The following is a 19811-nucleotide window of genomic DNA, read 5'->3' as shown; positions in this document are numbered from 1 at the left end:
AGCGCCTTTTGAACAAACCTTGGCAACGTGCGAACTCAACCGACAATACTCTGTGACATTTTCTTTTTTTTTTCCGTCTTCCATGGTAACCCTGCTGTCAAAGGTCACCTTGTCTGATACCTCGCCTCTACAACAACCCAGATCATCGAGTGACGGCGATGGTGACATAGATGCGGGCCTGAGCATGACCGAGTGTTGACGCGGCCAACCTGAGAGCTGGTCGACGTCGCTATGGCAAGCAATCGCCTCCAGTCGCTGAGCGCCGTCTCCAACTACAGAACAGAAATTGCCTCGCAGAGCTCCCCGTCACTATCCACAGGGAAAGACACCCCGGACAGCCAGAAGCATCCGCGCAAGAGAAAGGGACATCGAGGCGGCAAAAAGAAGCGATCCCGACGAAAGAGTTTTGCCGCACTTACCGAGGACAGCCATGATGAAGCTGGTCCTTCGGGCCCCGGGTCGCTGTATCAAGTGCCAAAGGCCAACCTAAGTAGTACCAGCATCGACAGCGAGGCTTTGCTTGACCATCGGTAAGTTTGCAGTAGAAGCAGTAATTTATTCAGCATGCCTCCCCGTGTACATGAGCTAATAGTTGCGTCAAAAGAGAGCAGAGGCCTATGCGAATCCGCCGTTCATCCACCATAGCAGCGTCTAGTCCCTTCCATAATCCCTTTGCCTCGACTCCGGGTGGTAGCCGACTGCGATCCATGCACACCCCCAATAGCCCCAATGAGAATGGCGAGCATGATCCGTGGGACGAGACCGCTCCTCTGTTGTCGGCATCCACCAAGAAAGCAACTCCAACGGGTCCCTCGAGCTATGGAGCAAGTGAGTCCAAGACCGGTCGCAACAGAAGCCGAAGATCCAGCAGGTCGTCGAGAACCAAGCTGGCCCCTTCGCAAATGGATGGCTACGATGTGAACCATCCGCCGTCCGTCCCAGGTTCCCCAGCGCTCGGTGCTACGACCCGCCCGGATATGGTGTTTGGAGACGTCATGATTCGAGATGACTTATCTCTCCCGAGCGGTAGCGGTCGGCGCTCAGACAACGAGGAGGCTGTGTCGGACACAGAAAGTCCACTTCATGACCATAGGCCGGAGATAAACCGACGATCAACAGTAGACGCTTCTGGGGATGTATGCTTCCCCGCCCCTGGCATGTCAGAGCTTGGCGAAGAAGATGATGCTCAGTCTCGAGATCCTCAAATCCACCAGCGGCGTGCACGTCGACGACGGGGCCAATGGCCGGACCTGTCAGTGTTGGAGGAATGGAGGCAGTATGAAAAGGAGGATCGAAGCGAAGAACGACGAGTGAAACGAATAACGGAGCCGCAGTTGATCAACGGGCGGCTACGTCCTGTACGAAAGGGGTGGTTTCAAACTGACGAAGAGATTCCATATCGATTCACTTATTTCAACGAAGAATTTCAAAGCACCATCCACAGTCAGACGATATCGGAGCTCGTCCAGCCTGGAAGCGACTTTCGAGAGCTTTTTATCCCAGATCCTCGCATTCTGTCAGACGACGAGAGCAGCGACAACGATGGTGAGACCATTTCGTTAGCGACGAGGCGCCAGCGGTCTTTTAACGGCTTAGATGTCGACTCCAAATTTCCGACACGCCAACCTTCTATTGCGGAGTCACGAAAGGGAGGGGGAGGCACCATGTCGCCAAACTTGAATCCCATGAACCATTCTAGGCGCGTCAGCCCGAGTGGCGCTAAATCACCCGGAGGCAGTGTTCAACCCGCTGCTGCAGACACAGCTGAGAAGCCTGTTAGATATGGCGACAGGCCTGTCTGGTGGCTCGACATTCTCTCCCCTACAGAGGCGGAAATGAAGGTCATTGCGAAGGCATTCGGAATCCATCCCCTCACCGCCGAAGACATCATGCTCCAAGAAGCCCGAGAGAAAGTAGAACTATTCCGTCACTACTATTTTGTCAACTACCGCACATTTGACCAGGACATCAACAGCGCGAACTACCTCGAACCTGTCAACATGTACGTCGTTGTTTTCCGCGAAGGCGTGCTCAGTTTCCACTTTTCCATGACACCGCACCCTGCGAACGTACGCAGACGCATCCGGCAGCTTAGAGACTATCTCATTCTATCATCTGACTGGATATCATACGCCATCATCGATGACATCACCGATGTCTTCCAACCTCTTATCCAAATTATCGAAGACGAAGTTGACGAGATTGACGAGAACATATTACGGATGCATACACCCGAAAGGGACGAGAAAACAGCCCACCTCCGAGACGACAGCTCCTCCTTCTTCGACTCGGGCGACATGCTCAGAAGGGTGGGTGACTGCCGCAAACGAGTCATGAGTCTGTATCGCCTTCTAGGCAACAAAGCAGATGTCATCAAAGGTTTCGCCAAGCGATGCAACGAAAGCTGGGAAGTTGCGCCCAGGTCCGAAATAGGACTTTATCTCGGAGATATCCAAGATCATATTGTGACTATGACATCCAGTTTGGGTCACTATGAAAAGTTGGTCTCACCCCCCGCCACGCTCTCCAGTAGACAAGAATGGCTAACAGAGTTGTAGGATATTGGCCCGCTCCCACGGCAACTATCTCGCCCAAATTAACATCCGCATGAACGAGAGACAAGAGCAAACTGCCGATGTCCTCGGAAAGCTCACCGTCCTGGGCACCATTGTGCTCCCCATGAACATCATCACCGGCTTGTGGGGCATGAATGTCTGGGTTCCCGGGCAGGAGTACGAGGGTGATTTGGCATGGTTCGCGTGGATAACGGCTGGCCTGTTGCTCTTCGGCATAGCGTGTTACATGATTGCGAAGAGGGTGTATAATATTGTCTAGATCATTCTTTTTTTTTTTGGGGGGGGGGGGGAGGAAGCCAGGCGCCATGCAGCAGTTTCGCAAAGCTATTCAAAAGTTTCGGGGGTGTCAGTTTTTAGCATGTTAACCCGGTATACACACGGTGTTGGAGCCACGTTGGAACCACGGTACGACTTATTGGTCATTTTATTTGTTCTTGGGTAGGAGTACAAAGGGATTGGTTTTTCCTGTTTTTGGTCGGAGCATGCATACCTAGGTAGTTTGGCTTGTATCTGGTACTGCATCGGCTAGTTTGTTAAAAGTTATACCGTCATCGCCTTTTAGCATCGAGGGTATGCTCAAGCGTGACGTTTTATCACGAAACGTGTGTTTTTCGAAGTGTCTTATATTATACTGAGACGTAGCATTTTGCGTCAACTATCCTTTTCATTCGTTTTGCGACATTGCCGCCGTCTTTGGGCATACGTACTTTTTTCAACCAACATAAATGTACATAGAAACCGTTATTGCGCCGGCTCAACCTGACTCTATCCAGAATGACCTCTCAATAATACTGCAGCAGCAAATTGGTATTTCAGTACGAAACCCCGGCCGTGAAGATTCCGCTTTCCTACGCACTTCACTGGGCCGGGCCAAAACCCTCGTCATAACCGTATTTGTTTTCGTATATTTGTGGCATGCCGCGCATGTCTCATCTTACCTCCGCTGACCGGCAAATGTGGCTCTCAGGGCCATGATCTGCTGTTTATCAGCTTCCGGAAGCATGTCAATTTGGGCCTGTGTCAGATCCATGACTGCTCTCATCAGAGCGTCGGGGTCCTGGGCTGTCGCAGGTGCTGGTGGTGGTGCCGCGGGGGCGCCATAACTCGGCTGGGCTGTCGTTGTTACTGCTGCTGCTGTAGGGGGCGCATATGGCATACCGGCTACCGGTGGTGTGTTGTTATTCGCAGTTGGGTAGCCGGACACGGCTGCAGAGCCGGGATACGCCGTCGCTGGCTGCTGCGGCGCCGGCAGAGGTGCCGTAGGATCGGCGACAGACTGGATGGCTTCGGGGGATACCAGACCCATGAGAAGGAGTGCCTGGAATACGGCATACGAAAGTTGCGGCGCCTGCTGGAGGAGTTCTGTTGCTCTCTGGGGTTCAGAGGTAGCCAGCGTCTTCATCTGGCCGAGGATATCGAGCAGTTGGGACGGGGGGAGGGTGTTGAGGGTTCGTGAGATGGCGTCGGTGCAGGTCAGTCCTGGGGGAATTTCTTTGCCGGCAGGGAGAGGAGGTAGCGAGATCGCTTGTGCGCCGTATGCGTTGGTAGGCGTGCCATTCGTCGGGTTCGACATGGACTTTGATGCATTTGTTAGCGAATAGAGGTTTGTGACACCCGGGAAAGGTGTGGTTTTGCCCATACTTGGCTATTGTCATCGTCACCACTCTTTTGTTCATTAGAAAAGTCGACGCGGAGCTTGCGACCCATAACCTCAAAGTCGTTCAAATTTCGTACCGCAGACGAAGCACTGTCTGTTGCAGAAAATGATGTCAGTATGGTTTCAAGCGAGGATGGAGGAGATGGCTGTATGCCCAGTGGCGGTGGATGGGTTGCTCGACGAACCGGTGTCTGGATAGTCTGCAAATCCAAAACCCTTTGGACGACCCGTTTCGGAATCATATACTAGTCGGAATCGTTCGACCTTGCCGGCGCGGCTGAAGATTTCCGTAATTTGTTCTTCTGAGAGACCTATGGTCGAGTTAGAAAGATCAAGAACTATTGAGAGTCAAGGGCTTTTTTTTCTCGGACCGTACCGTAAGGGATGTTTCCCACAAATACCACGCGAGAGGGCGGTCTTGTTGACATTGTGAAGTGCTGGGAGGGCAAAACCTATCGTGAGAATCGTCCGTCGTGATGTCGCGAAGGAAACCGTCAGGCTGACAAAAAGAGCGACGGGTCGCCAATTACTGCCACTGAGCGCTTCGTGTCGCCTGTGACCCCAACGGCCTTCAGGGACAGCTGAAGAAGATGGTTCAATGCAGATAGCCTCAGCGTGTTGGAGGCAGGTGGGAGATGGGACCTCGAACACGCATGTGCAACCTACAAATTTAGGCACGACAGCCTTCCCATCATGGCTCCAGTTGCAGCCACAACGCTCTGCGGTTGGGACTGCAGACTGATGGGCGCAAGTGTTAGAGGCGTGGAACAGTCCAAGTACTCCGTATCTATCCGGTGATTTGCCGGGGCGTCCCAGGGCAGTCCTCAAACCACTGAAGCACCCAGCCACAGCCAGTCTTAACGCGTGTGGGGGGGTCAGAAGCACCAGACTCAAGTCTGGTGCCATCAATTGGCAGCGCGGCAGCTCGCGCGCTACACACGTACGAGACAGGCAGGCTGTCCAAATTGGGCTCCCTTGACAATCGAACCCCTGCCACTCGCTGTCCCCACATGCATTCGAAGGTTTATTGCTAAGTTAACTGTGGCTCCTTTCAGCCTCGCCCGAGTTGGACCAGTACTTGCGACTGTGGCCTCAACCACGTCCAAGATTCTTTGATCTTGCGACCTTCAATTGTGTATTACCTACCACTTCCCGGAGCAACTTAGCCACCCAGTTCCCACAAGTCTATCATCTGTTGGTACAACTAACCACTCTGCTTTACCCAGGGTTTCGTTCTTCCCATTTCCGTTCTTGCCCTCTTGTGGTCGTCGAACTTGTCCATCTTCCAAGTCCAGTTGCCTTGAAGGCGACCTCTTGGTGGGGAGCTTGTCACCAGCTGTCTCCATCGAGTACTTTGACGACGAACCACGTCAGCAATGCCGCCCAAGTCAAGATTCACGAGGCTAGATGCCTTCACAAAAACGGTTGATGAGGCCCGAATCCGCACTACGAGCGGTGGTGTCGTGACAATTATATCACTTCTTGTCGTGCTCTTCTTGTCTTGGGGAGAATGGGCTGAGTATCGACGAGTCGTCGTACGTCCAGAATTGGTGGTAGACAAAAGCAGAGGTATGGAGAAACAACCCGGCTTCTGGCTTCTGGCTTTTGGGTGGTCGCTACGCGCTACCCTTCTTGCAACTCGAAAGTTTGCTAATACTAACTGAGCCTGTGCAGGAGAGCGAATGCAGATCCATCTCAACATGACTTTTCCCAGAATGCCTTGCGAGCTGCTCACCCTCGATGTCATGGATGTCTCTGGGGAGCAGCAGCACGGGGTCTCACACGGTGTTAAAAATGTCCGCCTCCGACCTGAATCCCAAGGGGGTGGTGTCATTGATATCAAATCCATGAAAGTCCACGACGATCCTGCTGAGCATCTGGATCCATCCTATTGTGGTGAATGTTACGGTGCTACGGCTCCCCCTAACGCACGAAAGGCTGGGTGCTGCAATACCTGCGATGAAGTCCGAGAGGCATACGCAAGCCAGGGCTGGGCGTTTGGCAGGGGCGAAAACGTCGAGCAGTGTACACGTGAGCACTATGCTGAAAGGTTGGATGAGCAGCGTGAGGAGGGTTGTCGCGTTGAGGGCCATCTCGAAGTCAACAAGGTCGTAGGAAACTTTCATCTCGCCCCTGGTCGCAGCTTCAGCAACGGGAATATGCATGTTCACGACCTCAAGAACTATTGGGAGACCCCCAATGGCAAGCAGCACGACTTCACGCACACGATTCACCAGCTTCGTTTCGGTCCTCAGCTTCCTGCTGCGGTTTCCGACCGATTAGGCAAGGGCTCCATGCCTTGGACGAACCATCATATTAACCCCCTTGATGGAACCAGGCAGGAGACTGGCGACCCGGCCTTCAACTACATGTATTTTGTCAAGATCGTGCCCACTTCGTATCTACCCCTCGGTTGGGAGAAGAGATTCAAGAACGCGGCCGGGTCGACGTATGGCAATGCCGATGGCAGCCTTGAGACACACCAGTACTCGGTCACTAGCCATAAGCGAAGTCTTGAGGGAGGTAACGACGCCGCTGAGGGCCATGCAGAACGTCAGCATTCACAAGGCGGTATTCCCGGCGTCTTCTTCTCATATGTGAGTGTACTCAAATCCTCCCTCAGCCTTGTGGACATACTAATTCATTGCAGGACATTTCTCCCATGAAGGTGATCAACAGAGAGGAGCCTGCTAAGACCTTCACTGGCTTCCTTGCAGGTCTCTGCGCAATTGTCGGCGGTACGCTCACTGTCGCCGCCGCTGTGGACCGTGGCCTGTTCGAGGGTGCTGCGAGACTGAAGAAGATGCGGTCAAAGGACTTGTAAAATTGTACTTTCGTGTGTTTTTATGGCTTTTGTTTTCGGAGCATGGGCTAAGGCGTTGTTCTTTTTCTTTTTTTTGTATGACTACGTTTGAACAGGGGATGGTGACGGTGTTGATGTGGACAGCATCGCATAACTTGGGGACGCGATCAAGAAAATTAGAAGGGGAGCAGTGGGTGTGAAATATTTGCAATTGGTGGCTGTGATTTGATGCGCATGAAATTTACGTTTCACATACATTTTAAAGTTGTACGGGGTTCTATGTGACTCCATACACCCAGCTGGGGTTGCACCCTCCCTTGACGGGCTTGCTCATGTGTCACGGGTTGACGGGGTATCGAGGAATCGATACCTGCTGCGGAAGACTCCGTAGCCCAGATGCATTGGCAAGAGTGGATGTAGGAACGTCCGTCTCTTTGCAGTGGTGATGTGATGTCTTGGGCTTTTTTTTTTGGCCGAGTATCTACGACCAGGGCGAAGCTCTCCGGTTAGTGGCCGACCGGGAAAGCAAAACATCCTGCCACGGGGTAGCGTCCAGTCCGGGTGATGGCATGTTGTCGTCACTCGATAATGTGTGCAATGTCGTTCGAACAATGTGCAGTTGGCCACCAGGGCAACTGTTGAGCATTCCAAGCTCGCATCCTCCTCCAAGATGGATACGGCACCATGCGCGGTCGCCATGGAGTCCTGGGACGCAAAGCATGTATTATAAGGTCGGCAGGAGATATTGGCCAACCACGAAACGCGGAGTTCGACATGCCAAGAGCACGAAAACAAGACGGACAAAAAAAAGGGAGAAAACCCACGACGAAGATCTTCTGTGACAGCTGGCGAAACAGGAATGGCCAAGGAACCAAGCACCAGGGAAGTTGAGTTTGACAAGGTGGCCGGTTGTTACAGGGTAGCAGCACATGGCGGACAATCGTGACGGGAGTGTTGGATCAGGACTTGGTACGCACAGAGTACGCCACCTGGACATCAACATGCAATCGACCATGTCATTGGAGGTGAGCAAGGAGAGAGGCAGAACAGACGAGCTAAAGAATATCCCACTGTTGGTACGATAAGGAAGTTGTGGAAGATGTTGGCCTGCGTTGGACTGGGGAGGACGGTGGATGGCAGAAGATAAAAATAAATACAAAAGAGGATCCCCCGAGTATATTTGGGTTTGGGCCTTGTCGTCACGCGACTGGCTTTATTGCCTGCCTGCTGCGTGGTCAGTACGACGTGACAAGCAATTCAGATCCGCCCCCTGCTGGTGCTGTGGCCAACGCCAGATCCGATGAGGAGTCAGACGCGCCGTATTCCAACATTGATGAGCTTCTATCGCGGAGAACAGCTGAGCTGGAAGTGGGAGACCAGAGACGTGAAATTGAACGACAAGAAGTTTTTGGTACTTTGTAACGCAGCCCCCGGTGCGACCAGTTAACATCTAAGGAGGTGAAGGCAGTGGTTAATAAATGCACCCCAGACCGGAGCTGTCTCCATGTGTCTCCATTGCCAATAATAATATGCTGCAGGTCCCTGACAAACTTGAAGTGAGTGGCTAGCGTGGATGGGGCCTGGGAACTCAAGCCATGCGCTGCCAAAAAAGGGGGGGTGGCGTAGGGGGACGGCTGGTGGGGATGAAAGCAGTTGATATTATCAGGCCCTGGATACCCGGCGGGACAGGGGCCTGAGGAATGAGGTGCGAGCATTCGCGGTACGACATGGAAGCCAAGTATTACGGGTCAACCGTTGGGTGCCTCCTGTCACGGCCTCAGACAGCCAGCACTTGAGAGTTTAGTGGCTGTGGCGCCAGCAGGGCCGTTAGTTCCAGCGACGCATGGCTTGTCGTGCCTCCAGATGTCGTATTGAACTCGCCCCAGTTGACTTTAGGACGTTGAACTGGCTCCCGGCCGCAGGTACCAGACTTGCTATTAGCAGCCAGCAGGGTTCAATGTTCATTTCGTCTCCTATTGTATGCCATCCCAAGCCCTCGTCAGGCGCAACGTCGTGCTTTTGCTCCATGTCGCCTCCTTCTCGCCTCCTCTCCCTTTTGCATCACCCGTATTTTTGCAGCCCGCGAGCCTGGCAGACGGGACGCCAATGCCCGTGAATAAGGGACATCTGGGACTGGCCGGTTAAACAGTAAATCAACGTTTGATGCTCCCCTCACCCTGTGAATCGTTTCCCGCCGACGACCACACCGATCGGGGACCCTTCTGTACCTCTGGACTTCTGAGCCTTGTCGACGCTCGACGCTCGACGCTTCATCTGATTTGATTATACCTTTGCTGCGCCACGATATAACACCTGCGAGACGTCGCCATTCACCGTGTTCCGGCTATCTGTCCTACCTGTTCTTATTCTGTCGACGTTGACAGCGACATTGCCCCTTCTTACGAGTTTCTTGCCTCGCCACCTAGTCCGCCAAGTCAGACATCGTCGACGGTGCTGTTGTTTGTCGCACGGCCGTCGTTACCAAAGCCGCGCCTCGTGCCCCCAATACGCCCACCGACGACGCAATACTAAATATATCTCATTCCTCGAATGCGTGTGCGATCCAATTAGACAGTCACCGATCTGGATCGCGCTTCTCTGTCCATCGTCTGCACTACACATTTTTTTTTTCGAGAACTGGATCCTATCAGAACAGCTCTACGGTGATGAAATAAAGCAAACCGAGTTGGCGACGGACATAGCCCCTATCCAACATCGACCGCAAACCCCGACTTTTCTCGAGTAGACCTCGTTTTCATTCTCTTTTCAACCATCTCCAGTTATCGCAAGCCGATCACCTTATCAACCCCTTGTATGCGAACAAATTGCGCCGTTTGACGGTGCACGACAAGTCCAACATGCCGAAACGCCCGGACTTTCTTGACCTGCGGGCGGATTCGCACTCTTCTGCCATGTCGTCGAGCTCCAGGCCTTTGCGATCCCCGCGCATGCACGTCGCTGGTGAAGCGCCGCCAGAGCTGTCTCCCCTCGATGCATTTGCCCTTCAGAGTCGCCTGCTGGCCAAGCAGCTGCAGGAAAGCAACAGGGATGGAAACAGGATGAGCAGATTACCCCCCCTTACTGTTGAATCGCCTTTGATTGTCCAAGGCCGATCAGAGTACTTCCGTTCAATGTCAGCAGAATCTGTATCGGATCCTGAATCTCCGGAACCCTCCTCTGGCTTTGGCCTCAAAACCGAAATCGAGGATGCATTTGCAAACGAGGAACGGCCCAAGTCGATGCACCCACGCATGAGCCAGATACCGCCTACCCCCGACGTTGACGTACCGGCCTTGCCTGGATCATTTCCATATATTCTACGGGGACGACAAATGTACCCCGTCCAGGAACGTGGACATGTCTTTGGTGCTCGCCAAGAGCGTTCACCATCACCGATCCAGAGTGATAGCCAGTCCCAACATGAAAAGCACTCTGAGCCATCACCCGCTTGCAAGGACAATAGCTCACAATCCACTTCTTCACGGAACGCACCTGTTTCTACAGGGTCTCCAGAGAGAATGAAGCAAGGCCGCTTTGATGAACTGGGTCTTGTGCCACCGCCCTCCCTCTTCCCCAGACGCTCATCAAGCATCCTCTCCTCCCCTGTCCTTGAAGACGACGAGAACTCGAGCAATATGGGCAGTTCGTTCCATTCCTTGCCACGTAAACTCTCCTCCGGCAGTGCTGCTCTGGCGAGTTCTGTGCATTCCCCTGCCTTGAGCTCATCCTTTAAGAGGTCGCCGTCCGCTGCATCTGATTCATCCCCCCTTCCACGGCCGTCTTTCAACTTCTCGCGACCGCTTAGTAGAGCTGGCACACCTGGGTTCGACGCACCGACCCGTCAGGCTTCATCAGACAGCCAGCCATCATTCATTCTGGCTGATGATACTGCGCACACTCCTGTTAGCATGCATAGCGAGGCTTTTATGGATCAGCAGACGGATGACGGTAAAGGTGCTGCTCCATCGTACATTTATTCCAAATTTTCTCTTCCAAGAGGCAAAGCGCTTCAAAGACAAGAGCCAAATGAGATCACTTCGGAACAGCCCATGGAATCATCCAGCAATGCCCAACGTTATCCCAATGGCGCACCTCCATCGCCTCCTACTCGGCCTTCTAGTTCATCCGCTAGAACGGTTCCTGACGATGCGATTAGCACGGTGAGTGGTATAACTAGGCCGTCCATGGATGTTGGTAAAGTAAGCATGGAGAGCTCGAGACTCGCAGCTACTGGTGCATCGTCATTTCCTCCACGGCTATCAGTTGACGCGCTTCGGAAGCCTGAGGATGGTTCAAGAGGACGAGCCCTCACATCAGCGCTGCATGAGCAATCCCGGGGCAGGACACCAGCCTCTACAAACACAAGCGATTCTGCCAGCACAATTCGGCCGCCACCTACGTCTAGATCCTTGGCTCCAACGGCCTCCGAAATGTCGGCAGAAGAACATTTGGCCAAGGGCATTGAGTGTCATGAGAAGGGCTCCTTGAATGAGTCGACATACCATCTCAGACTAGCTGCAAGACAGAATTTGCCAACTGCCATGTTGCTATATGCCCTTGCATGCCGACATGGTTGGGGTATGCGAGCTAATCAACGAGAAGGTGTCGAATGGTTGAGAAAGGCAGCTGAGCATGCCAGCATCGAAATCGCGGATGACGAAGATCAAGTGAAAGAGGGCCGTGCTGCCCCAGCTGCTGTGGCCGAGAGGCGGGCGCGCAAAGCCCAGTTTGCTTTGAGCATTTACGAGCTGGGTGTCTCTCATATGAATGGATGGGGCATCGAACAAGACAAATCTCTTGCCCTGCGATGCTTTGAGATTGCTGGAAGTAAGTTTCTATAATAGCCGATGTTCTTCACCAGAAGTATTAATTAACACAACTTTGTAGCTTGGGGTGATGTCGACGCCCTTGCAGAAGCAGGATTCTGCTATGCTCAAGGCATTGGATGCAAGAAGAACCTGAAGAAGAGCGCCAAGTTTTACCGCATGGCTGAAGCAAAAGGAATGAGCATGGTGGGAAATAGCTGGTAAGTTTGCCCAACTCATGTAAGTCGGCATCGCTCGCGTTCTACTCGATGCTAATACATCTTATAGGATCCACAAAGCCAAATACAACGACGACGACGAGCCGTCACCAAGCAGGAACAGGAATAAGACGCGCAGCAAATCCCGTACACGCACCATGTTTGGCCTCAAGTCTTGATAGGCAATCTGACACATCATCGAACTCTACATCGGCAAAGTCTAGTCGTGCAATCTCTAATGACCATGACGTCTTCCCCACATTCATCATATATCCATCTACTTCGGAGTTCATTTTTCTTCCATATTTATCTATCTTTCCGGGTCGGCAGCTCTGTCTAGCATGACTTACGGGGTATCTCTCCTTGTTTCTACAGTCAGCATTTAAGCAGGCGGATTGTTTTTTTCTTCTTTCTCTCCCCATTTTACTTCTTCTTTGCCTCCTTTCACTTTCTACCCGAGGGGTTCTCATGTTCCTGAATGAACTGCGAAAGTACGTCAGATAATTCAATTTTCCACCTGTGGAAATAATTTCAAGAGTTGCATGATTTCTCACCGTCTTTCCGGGATCCTTTTCGGAACTCACACAAATAAAACTTCCTTTGTCATTGCATCGTCGTTCTGGGAATCGGGTAGTAGGGACCAACGTTTTGTGGAAACATTCCCTTCGTATTTCGTGTACGACAAGCACCGTTGCTGTCGCTTTGGTGATGTTGTTCCTGGGGAACGGATTTTTATCATATTCTGTCTTTTTGACTCGTTCTTGGACCAAGGATCCGGTTGGAGGAGCCAGGCATTTGTTTATATACCCTGTGGCGGAATGCCCAGTATTGAAAGATGAATCGAGAATATTACATATTACTTATTTTCCAAGACTTAGTTGCTGTGTCTCTAGATCCTCCCGATTTTAAAGGCTAGTGGCACCGGGAGTGTAGTCCTCAGGATTTGCTACGATGGGATTTAAGAAGGAAATGAAGGGGTTTATTCGTATTGTTACATGTGTCTACCTCACTTCGCTACCGCTTCTAGTTTCTAGCCCACCATCAAACTCAATCCTCAGGTGTCCACGTCCATCTTCTCCCCCTCAAGCGGCACTTCTGTGACGGTAACGTATCGCCCAATCTCATTCTTCTTGATAATCTTCTCATTGAGCACAGCCGTCGTGCCCTTGGGGTATGCGTAGCTCTGCAACTTGGCACTCTTCTCATTAGGCTTAATGTAGTTCCTCTTGAGTGTCGTCTTGTCCTTGGTGATGATGGCAACATCCACGTTGGAACCGGAGCCCAAGTCGTTAAAGATACCAGCCAAAATGGCCTCGCTCGCTAGCTTGACGGCATCCTCTTGCGTCAAGTGCGGCTTCCACTGTGTCTCGAAAATACTCATGGCGGCCAAGCTACCGCTGCCCATGGTGACGTAGGGCAACTTGTCGGTGCTGCCGTGGGCGTGGACGGTGAACAGGTGGGTGCCCGTCGGGTCGCAGCCCGCGACGACCAGGTACGCACCAATGTAGCCTTGGTAGCGGAAGAGGTGCTGCTTCAGGAGCGTCATGCAGGTGACGACTCGGGGTTTACGGCCCGTAGAGAGCGAGTGCAGCTCCAGCTGCGACGAGATGAGGGCCGTGGTGAATTCGGTGTCGGCGGCGGTGCCGGCTCCTGCGCACCAGATCTGGGGCGAGATATAGTGCAGCTTTTCGCAGTTTTTGTCGGCGACAATGGGACCTGATGTGGCTCGGGTATCGGCAGCGATCTGGGGGAAAAGTGTAACCTGTTAGTATCGGGGGTGATTTTGGGGTTACGGCGTATGAAGCTGGGTCATGAATGATGGGGTGGTTTCGGGTCAATACGTACGACAACACCACCGTCGAATATACAGCCCACGATGGTTGTGCCCGTGCTGGTGGCCTTGGGAAGAGGCACGCCTCTAGCATGTAGTGCCGCATTGCGGTTGTAGTTGGAGAAATCGAAGCCCGGCATTGTGGATGGTTGTCGTCCTGTTCGGTCTGCAGTGTTTCCGCTGCTACACCGATTGACGGATCGTTTCGTATCTCTGAAGCTACTTTCGAGCGGACCGACTTAGGGAATCCGAAATTGGCGGGAATGAAGAAGAATGGGATTGCGGAATCGCTCTTGCTGATTTCGTTTGATGGAGGCTCGGAGTCGTGGGTGTGGTTGGCGTAGAGGAAGGTTGAGAAGGCAGAGACCTGGATGACGAGGCTAAAAGCTGCCTTCGACTCGTAGGCAGGAGAGCTTCCGCCCAGCAGCCTATTAGTGGGCGCGCGCAAGTGCTTGAGCGTGTGGCGTCCAGTCAGCAGCGTGGCTGACTGGTCTCAGCTTCCTACCATGCTTGGAGCGGCTCAGTCACGTGGCTGGTGCCTACCATCCAACTCTCAACTAGGAGCTATCAAAAAAGTTGGCTCTGAAGGTCATCGCGACAGACTGTGCCGCTGGTGCACTGGCTTCTCTTTGCTTTTCATCCGTTGCTTTACTATCGGCCATCTTTGCACGTACGCCAATTATACGATTCGTTTTCTTTTGGTGGCTGTAGACACCAGGTCAACTTTTGATAGCAAGTTGTCGCGTCTACTGTCGGCGCTTTGCATCTGGCCGTGGCACTGCTGTCCTTTTGCAGCCCACTTTGATGCTCTGGAGAACGAATACATTTCCGTTTATGACAGATTCTTCGATACGCATTTGGTATTTCAAGGGTTTTGCCCATGTAAATGCTGGATTGATGAAATTCGAACACTTTTAAACAGGGCTGGTATCTGTGCCGCAAATATGTCTTTTGGCTTTGGAAACACTGCAAACACCCTTGGTGATGGCGGTGCAGCTGGAGCAGGAGAAGCTTCCGTTGGACCTGATTTGGAAACGATACAGACTGAGGTAAGCGTTCATGTTTTATATTATAAGACATGCCGGTTTTTGTGCAATGAACACAAGGATGGCTAATTGCGGCTTGCGACTACAGGGTCTTGGATTCCTGCCCCTTGCTGGCGAGGCAAAGGTTCGCCTTACTTCACCATGGCTTTCTTTACCGGCCCAGACATCAAGTCTACTTAGCATCGCCTCCCGAAGGGCCCTTGTGGCTGCCGCCGGCCCCGATCAAGTGACCATTGCTACGACCGAGTCCGTTCGAAAAGCTTTCAGCTCCCCAAAGGATGGCGAGTCAGAAGTTCGCTCCTTTGAGCCCCAACTCAAAATCCCTATGCCTATGCGCATTTCGCATCTTGCTTTCACTGCAGATGAAAATCATTTAATTTTGTCGGCAGAGTCGGGTGGTGGCCTTGCAGTCTATGAGGTGCAGAGCCTCCTCCAGGGGTCGTCGAATCCTGCTTTTGAGCTATCCACAAATGGTGAATCTTTGCTGTACCTGGCGCCCAATCCTGTGGCGGGGAAATCTGAGCTCTGCGCTGTCGTGACCAGTAATGGAAACTTATACATGGCAAACTTTAAGGAACGGAGCTTGAGTAGCCCTTTGAAAACTCAAGTGAGATTGCCTCAGTTGGAGTGCCAAGGGCAAGCAGCTTTGCGCTGGTATGGCTGATGGGACTATCTCTCAAATGACTCCCGAGGGCGAAAGCAAGGGAAATATCCCCAAGCCTCCGAATTCAGGAGACTGTCATGGTATGGGCATGGCCCTAACTCTCTTCTTTCTATGCCATACGTACTAACATCGAATCCTCAGTGTCTTCACTCATTTGGTTGGAAAACAATTTATTCCTTACCATCCATAGCACCACACACGAGTCACCGCCCAGCTCGGTATATCACATTATCAGCCGGCAATCACCATCATCATTCACCTTCCAAAAATTAACGGATCCCGTCGAGCCTTTTGGGGCAGAGAAACCTCCTCACCACTCCATTTTGCGGTTAAGGGACTTTTTAGACCTGCAAGATCTTCTCATCGTATCCTCCACTGCCTCAACGGATGTTGGTATTTTCACAAGGTCAAAGACGCCGCTGGCTCATGACAAGCCGGCCGACTCCATCACCAATGTGTTCACTACTACTGAATTCTTGGGAGATACGAGACAAGCAACGTTGCCTATGACGGAGAGCATGGATGACTCAGTGACTATTGGCGTAGCTTTGGATCTTTCCAGCAAAGATCGGGTATACAAGCCCATTCCATCAGACGATGAACTAGACCAGTCCCCGGGACCTCTACCCGGATTCTGGGCTCTGACCCATGAGGGCGTTCTTTGCTCATGGTGGTTCGTATACAACGAAGCAGTCAAAAAGGGCCAAAATTATTCTGGTCTAGCCATGATGGATAGTACAGTCCAGTCAGCACCAACCTCAACACCCACAGCAGCAGCAACTTCTGCCTCTCCATTTGCCGCTGCTTCCTCAACTCCCTTTGGCTCCTCTACAACACCAACCGCAGCGCCGGCTTTTGGAAGTTCCTCGCAGCTGGGACAGAAATCTTCGCCATGGGGGGCGTCAACTACAACACCAGCAACTTCCACAGGGGGCGCTACATTTGGCTCCAGCACTTTTGGCAGCTCGCCATCTGGCACAGGCTCAGCATTTGGCAAAACCAGCTCCTTGGGCTTTGGCCAATCCTCGCAGTTGGGTATGAGAACGTCCCCGTGGGCATCGGGCGCTGGTTCGAAGCCTGCGTTTGGGCAGTCAGGTTTCTCTAGCTTTGCTAGTGGAGGCAACAATCAAAGCCCATTTGGTTCTGCCACTGCCACTTCCAACACAAGTAATGCAGCAGCACCTGCAGCACCTGCAGCACCATCAACAGGAAGCGGCTTTTCCGCATTTTCTTCTCAGGGCGGATTTTCAGCATTAGGTGGCAACAATAGTAGTTCAGGCGGATTCGGAAAGGGCAGTACGTTTGGCGCGAGCACTTTTGGCACCCCCGCGAAATCCAATACCTCAGCAGACACTGCTTTCGCTGCTAAACAAGACAAGCCACTTGCAAACCCATTCGCGTCATCAATACCGTTTAAGCTAGAATCGTCCTTCAAGCCGGACCCATTCCAAAAGGATTCGAACGAGAAGGCTTCCGCTACTTTCGGCGGCTCGATGTTTGGAAGCGCATTCGGATCGGCTTTGGGGGATGTCGCCGCCAGCAAACCCAGTGAAGCCACATCTTTGGCCAAGGATGAGGACATGGATACAACTGAAACCACTGAAGAGACTCCTCAGAGCAAGTCACCATCAATTTTCCCACCCCAGCAACCCCAAGAATCCACTACTCCAACAACAACTCCTGGACCCTCAAGGTTTAGCTTCGCAACATCATCAACTCCCGGAACCTCACTTTTTGGACCAGCGACCAAAACAGAAACACCTTCTGGTGGCTTATTTGGCACTCCCAAAGAGACTCCGAAACCTGGCGGATTTTCTCTGTTTGGATCATCCAAAGCTACCGATTCAACTGCCGGGGAACCGAAGGTCAAAGTTGAAGCGCAAGAAACTCCCTTGCCACCTGACACAACGAGCAAAGCTGCTTATCCTGTGGGTGGTTCTTCATCTTCCTCGGCAGCATCTAATGGTAGCCAATTGTTTGGATCAACTACTACGCCTCTGAAGCCTGATTCTACGCTTTCATCATCCGATTCTGCAACCCCAAAACCCTCCTTGACCCAAACCGATGCTTCTCTGCCGTCCGTCAGTCCAAAAACGGTCAAACAAGCGCAACCTAGCTCTAAACCTGACGTCGTCAAGGTTGCCGAACTGGTCGAAAACCCTCTTGTTGTCGAGGATGCTCCGCTGCCACCCGACTTCACCAAGAAGCCCTCTATTCAGACTTCGCTACCTGCTGATTCCACCAAGGCCCCGACCACAGCCAAGGGCAATGATGCGCCAGCGGCGGCAGGCTTTGTTTTGCCAAGGGTCCCTTCAAATGAGCCGTCGAGTATACCCTCCCTCCCAGAAACAACGGAAGACGATGAAAGTGACCTGGGTGAGGATGAAGTCTCAGAAGGAAGCGGAGTGGATGTCGCAAAGGACCTAAGTCCAGTAACGAGTGGCCTGAACGTCACGCCTGGTTTCACTCCTCAAAGTTCGTTCGGCGGCATTGCAGGGGCGACCCCGGCCTCTGTCCGACCCGAAGATAGGGCTCGTCCACTGTTTGGAGAAATCAGCCGCGGAGCACCCACCCTCTTTCCCAAGCCAAGTCAGGCTAGCCCACGTTCGCCTAGTCCTGTACGGGGTGCTGTCCCCCAGAGAGTGATTAGATCCGATGCTACACGGTCGGTTAGTGCTCCAGGTATGGCATCGCAGATTCTTGGACCGAAGCAGTCTCAGATGCACCCCAGCAGCTCCATCATCAGCAGCAGGGAGAAACAGCCGCGAGGCGAGGACCCGTTTATGCTTCAGCATAGACGCATGAGGGAGCGACAAGAGGCGGAAGAGACTCAGCCTCTGGTTGACGAGGAGGATGAAGAAATGCAGAAGGTGCTTTCTTCCGAAGTTGAAGGCACCTTGCAACTTGATGAATTTATTGCGCATTCAAATGTTGCCCCACCTGCGAAAGAAAGCGTTCCTTCTCAAGTGGAAGCTGTGTATCGTGATATTAACTCTATGATTGATACACTGGGACTCAACGCGCGGGCGGTCAAGGCATTCACAAAAGGTCACACTGAGAATGCCGCGGAAGGTGGCCGAAGCAAACAAGATCTTGAGATTCCGGATGATTGGGTTCTATGCGAGATTAATGAATTGGGCGAAGTCCTCGATAACGAGCTGCACGCAGATCTCGAGAACGGCCGCGTGCAGAACTTGGATGACAAGTTGGACGCCTGTCAAGACCTGTCACGAGATATGCAACGACTACGAGCTAAACAAGAAGACCTTAAAAGAGTCATCATGACTCGGATGGACCCAGAACAGGCTGAACAAGCCCGAACGCTACCCCTCAGTGCTGAACAAGCTGCTCAACAAAATGAGTTACGCAGGGGATTTACCAACTTTACAAAGGTTCTGACAGAGGCAGAGGAGGCATTGACTCTTCTCAAGACCAGAATCGCAGCTACATCAAGCTCATCAGGCAGGGGAAGTGCCAATGTACCCACAGTCGAAGCGATCATGCGCACCATTTCGAAGATGACCTCAATGGCTGAAAAGCGAAGCGGAGACATTGACGTGTTGGAGACGCAGTTGCGTAAGATGAAACTCGGGTCAGCAAGCCGTGAGGCATCTCCAATAATGACACCACAAGCGAGAAAGAGCATCATGATGTCTCCAGACGTGACTCCGTCCCGTAACTTCCGCCAAAGCCTGACGATGTCATCTGGTGTAATGTCCCTGGACGCGGCAATGAAGGGCACGCCACCAAGGAAGAAGCTTAGTGGGTTTAGCAAGGATGAGAAAAGTGATTTGATGGAAAAAAGGGCTAGGCGTCAGGCCGTACTGTCAAAGTTAAAGGACAGTGTAGGCAAACGAGGCGTTAATGTATGGAATTTGGAAGATATTGATTAGGCGGCCACCGCGATTGTTGGTGGAGCTATTTCAAGAAGCATGGAACATAACAAATGTATTTTAGGGGTATGAAGATAATGTATTAAATACTAAGACTAGTTGTATTATTTGCATAGACTGTGGAGCTGTCTTGTTAGAGCTTGAGTGAAAAATATTGATACGTTGTAACTACTCCGTATACATCTGTAATAGATTGATGACTACGAAGTTGAAGTTCAAGCTTGTGGGCCCGCGGCGCTAATATGCCAACCAGGCCTAGTTTGGCTTCAGGTGGGTCCAGCAGCTTTGACTGCACTTGGTGCTACCGGCCTTTTTTTT

At 52.2% G+C, this 19811-nt stretch overlaps 7 protein-coding genes across 7 annotated transcripts; 5 read left to right on the top strand and 2 right to left on the bottom strand.

The window, feature by feature from the left end:
• Positions 1-73: 73 nt before the first annotated feature.
• Positions 74-2835, top strand: J3458_002924 (uncharacterized protein; the record flags this gene model as incomplete). Its single annotated transcript, XM_066117481.1, has 3 exons — positions 74-530; positions 605-2500; positions 2559-2835. The coding sequence occupies exons 1-3, from the start codon at positions 232-234 to the stop codon at positions 2833-2835; spliced, it is 2472 nt and encodes an 823-aa protein (XP_065977267.1). The 5' UTR covers positions 74-231.
• Positions 2836-3510: 675 nt separating this feature from the next.
• J3458_002923 (uncharacterized protein) lies at positions 3511-4943 on the bottom strand (the record flags this gene model as incomplete). Its single annotated transcript, XM_007816960.2, has 4 exons — positions 4610-4943; positions 4419-4544; positions 4218-4327; positions 3511-4152 (listed from the first exon to the last, which is right to left on the bottom strand). Exons 1-4 carry the CDS (start codon positions 4659-4661, stop codon positions 3511-3513), a joined length of 930 nt encoding a protein of 309 aa, XP_007815151.1. The 5' UTR covers positions 4662-4943.
• A 364-nt stretch (positions 4944-5307) lies between these two features.
• ERV46 (ER-derived vesicles protein erv46) lies at positions 5308-8209 on the top strand. Its single transcript, XM_066117480.1, has 3 exons — positions 5308-5802; positions 5908-6830; positions 6884-8209. Exons 1-3 carry the CDS (start codon positions 5610-5612, stop codon positions 7055-7057), a joined length of 1290 nt encoding a protein of 429 aa, XP_065977266.1. The 5' UTR covers positions 5308-5609; the 3' UTR covers positions 7058-8209.
• Positions 8210-9065: 856 nt separating this feature from the next.
• J3458_002921 (uncharacterized protein) lies at positions 9066-12913 on the top strand. The gene is made up of 3 exons (XM_007816962.2): positions 9066-11863; positions 11924-12062; positions 12130-12913. Exons 1-3 carry the CDS (start codon positions 9895-9897, stop codon positions 12236-12238), a joined length of 2217 nt encoding a protein of 738 aa, XP_007815153.2. The 5' UTR covers positions 9066-9894; the 3' UTR covers positions 12239-12913.
• Positions 12914-12945: 32 nt separating this feature from the next.
• On the bottom strand, positions 12946-14266 carry PUP1 (proteasome core particle subunit beta 2). Its single transcript, XM_007816963.2, has 2 exons — positions 13905-14266; positions 12946-13803 (listed from the first exon to the last, which is right to left on the bottom strand). Exons 1-2 carry the CDS (start codon positions 14028-14030, stop codon positions 13114-13116), a joined length of 816 nt encoding a protein of 271 aa, XP_007815154.2. The 5' UTR covers positions 14031-14266; the 3' UTR covers positions 12946-13113.
• Positions 14267-14834: 568 nt separating this feature from the next.
• Positions 14835-15600, top strand: J3458_002919 (uncharacterized protein; the record flags this gene model as incomplete). The annotated part of the gene is made up of 2 exons (XM_066117479.1): positions 14835-14939; positions 15025-15600. 2 exons carry the CDS (start codon positions 14835-14837, stop codon positions 15598-15600), a joined length of 681 nt encoding a protein of 226 aa, XP_065977265.1.
• Positions 15601-15616: 16 nt separating this feature from the next.
• Positions 15617-19493, top strand: J3458_002918 (uncharacterized protein; the record flags this gene model as incomplete). The annotated part of the gene is made up of 2 exons (XM_066117478.1): positions 15617-15680; positions 15742-19493. 2 exons carry the CDS (start codon positions 15617-15619, stop codon positions 19491-19493), a joined length of 3816 nt encoding a protein of 1271 aa, XP_065977264.1.
• Between the last annotated feature and the right edge of the window lie 318 nt (positions 19494-19811).

Source organism: Metarhizium acridum (assembly GCF_019434415.1).
Source record: "Metarhizium acridum strain ARSEF 324 chromosome Unknown scaffold_13, whole genome shotgun sequence".
Lineage (NCBI taxonomy): Eukaryota > Fungi > Ascomycota > Sordariomycetes > Hypocreales > Clavicipitaceae > Metarhizium > Metarhizium acridum.
Note: the sequence above shows the minus strand (reverse complement) of the source record. Positions and strands in the feature narration are given on the sequence as shown.

What these genes read in the sequence shown, in the direction of transcription:
- J3458_002921 (XM_007816962.2), top strand. Translation starts at nt 9,895, where the DNA reads ATGCCGAAACGCCCGGACTTTCTTGACCTGCGGGCGGATTCGCACTCT. An exon ending in ATGCTTTGAGATTGCTGGAA is followed by an intron (nt 11,864 to 11,923) that starts GTAAGTTTCTAT and finishes ACAACTTTGTAG; the next exon opens with CTTGGGGTGATGTCGACGCC. An exon ending in AGCATGGTGGGAAATAGCTG is followed by an intron (nt 12,063 to 12,129) that starts GTAAGTTTGCCC and finishes TACATCTTATAG; the next exon opens with GATCCACAAAGCCAAATACA.
- ERV46 (XM_066117480.1), top strand. Translation starts at nt 5,610, where the DNA reads ATGCCGCCCAAGTCAAGATTCACGAGGCTAGATGCCTTCACAAAAACG. An exon ending in GGTGGTAGACAAAAGCAGAG is followed by an intron (nt 5,803 to 5,907) that starts GTATGGAGAAAC and finishes GAGCCTGTGCAG; the next exon opens with GAGAGCGAATGCAGATCCAT. An exon ending in CCGGCGTCTTCTTCTCATAT is followed by an intron (nt 6,831 to 6,883) that starts GTGAGTGTACTC and finishes AATTCATTGCAG; the next exon opens with GACATTTCTCCCATGAAGGT.
- PUP1 (XM_007816963.2), bottom strand. Translation starts at nt 14,030, where the DNA reads ATGCCGGGCTTCGATTTCTCCAACTACAACCGCAATGCGGCACTACAT. An exon ending in TATTCGACGGTGGTGTTGTC is followed by an intron (nt 13,804 to 13,904) that starts GTACGTATTGAC and finishes CTTTTCCCCCAG; the next exon opens with ATCGCTGCCGATACCCGAGC.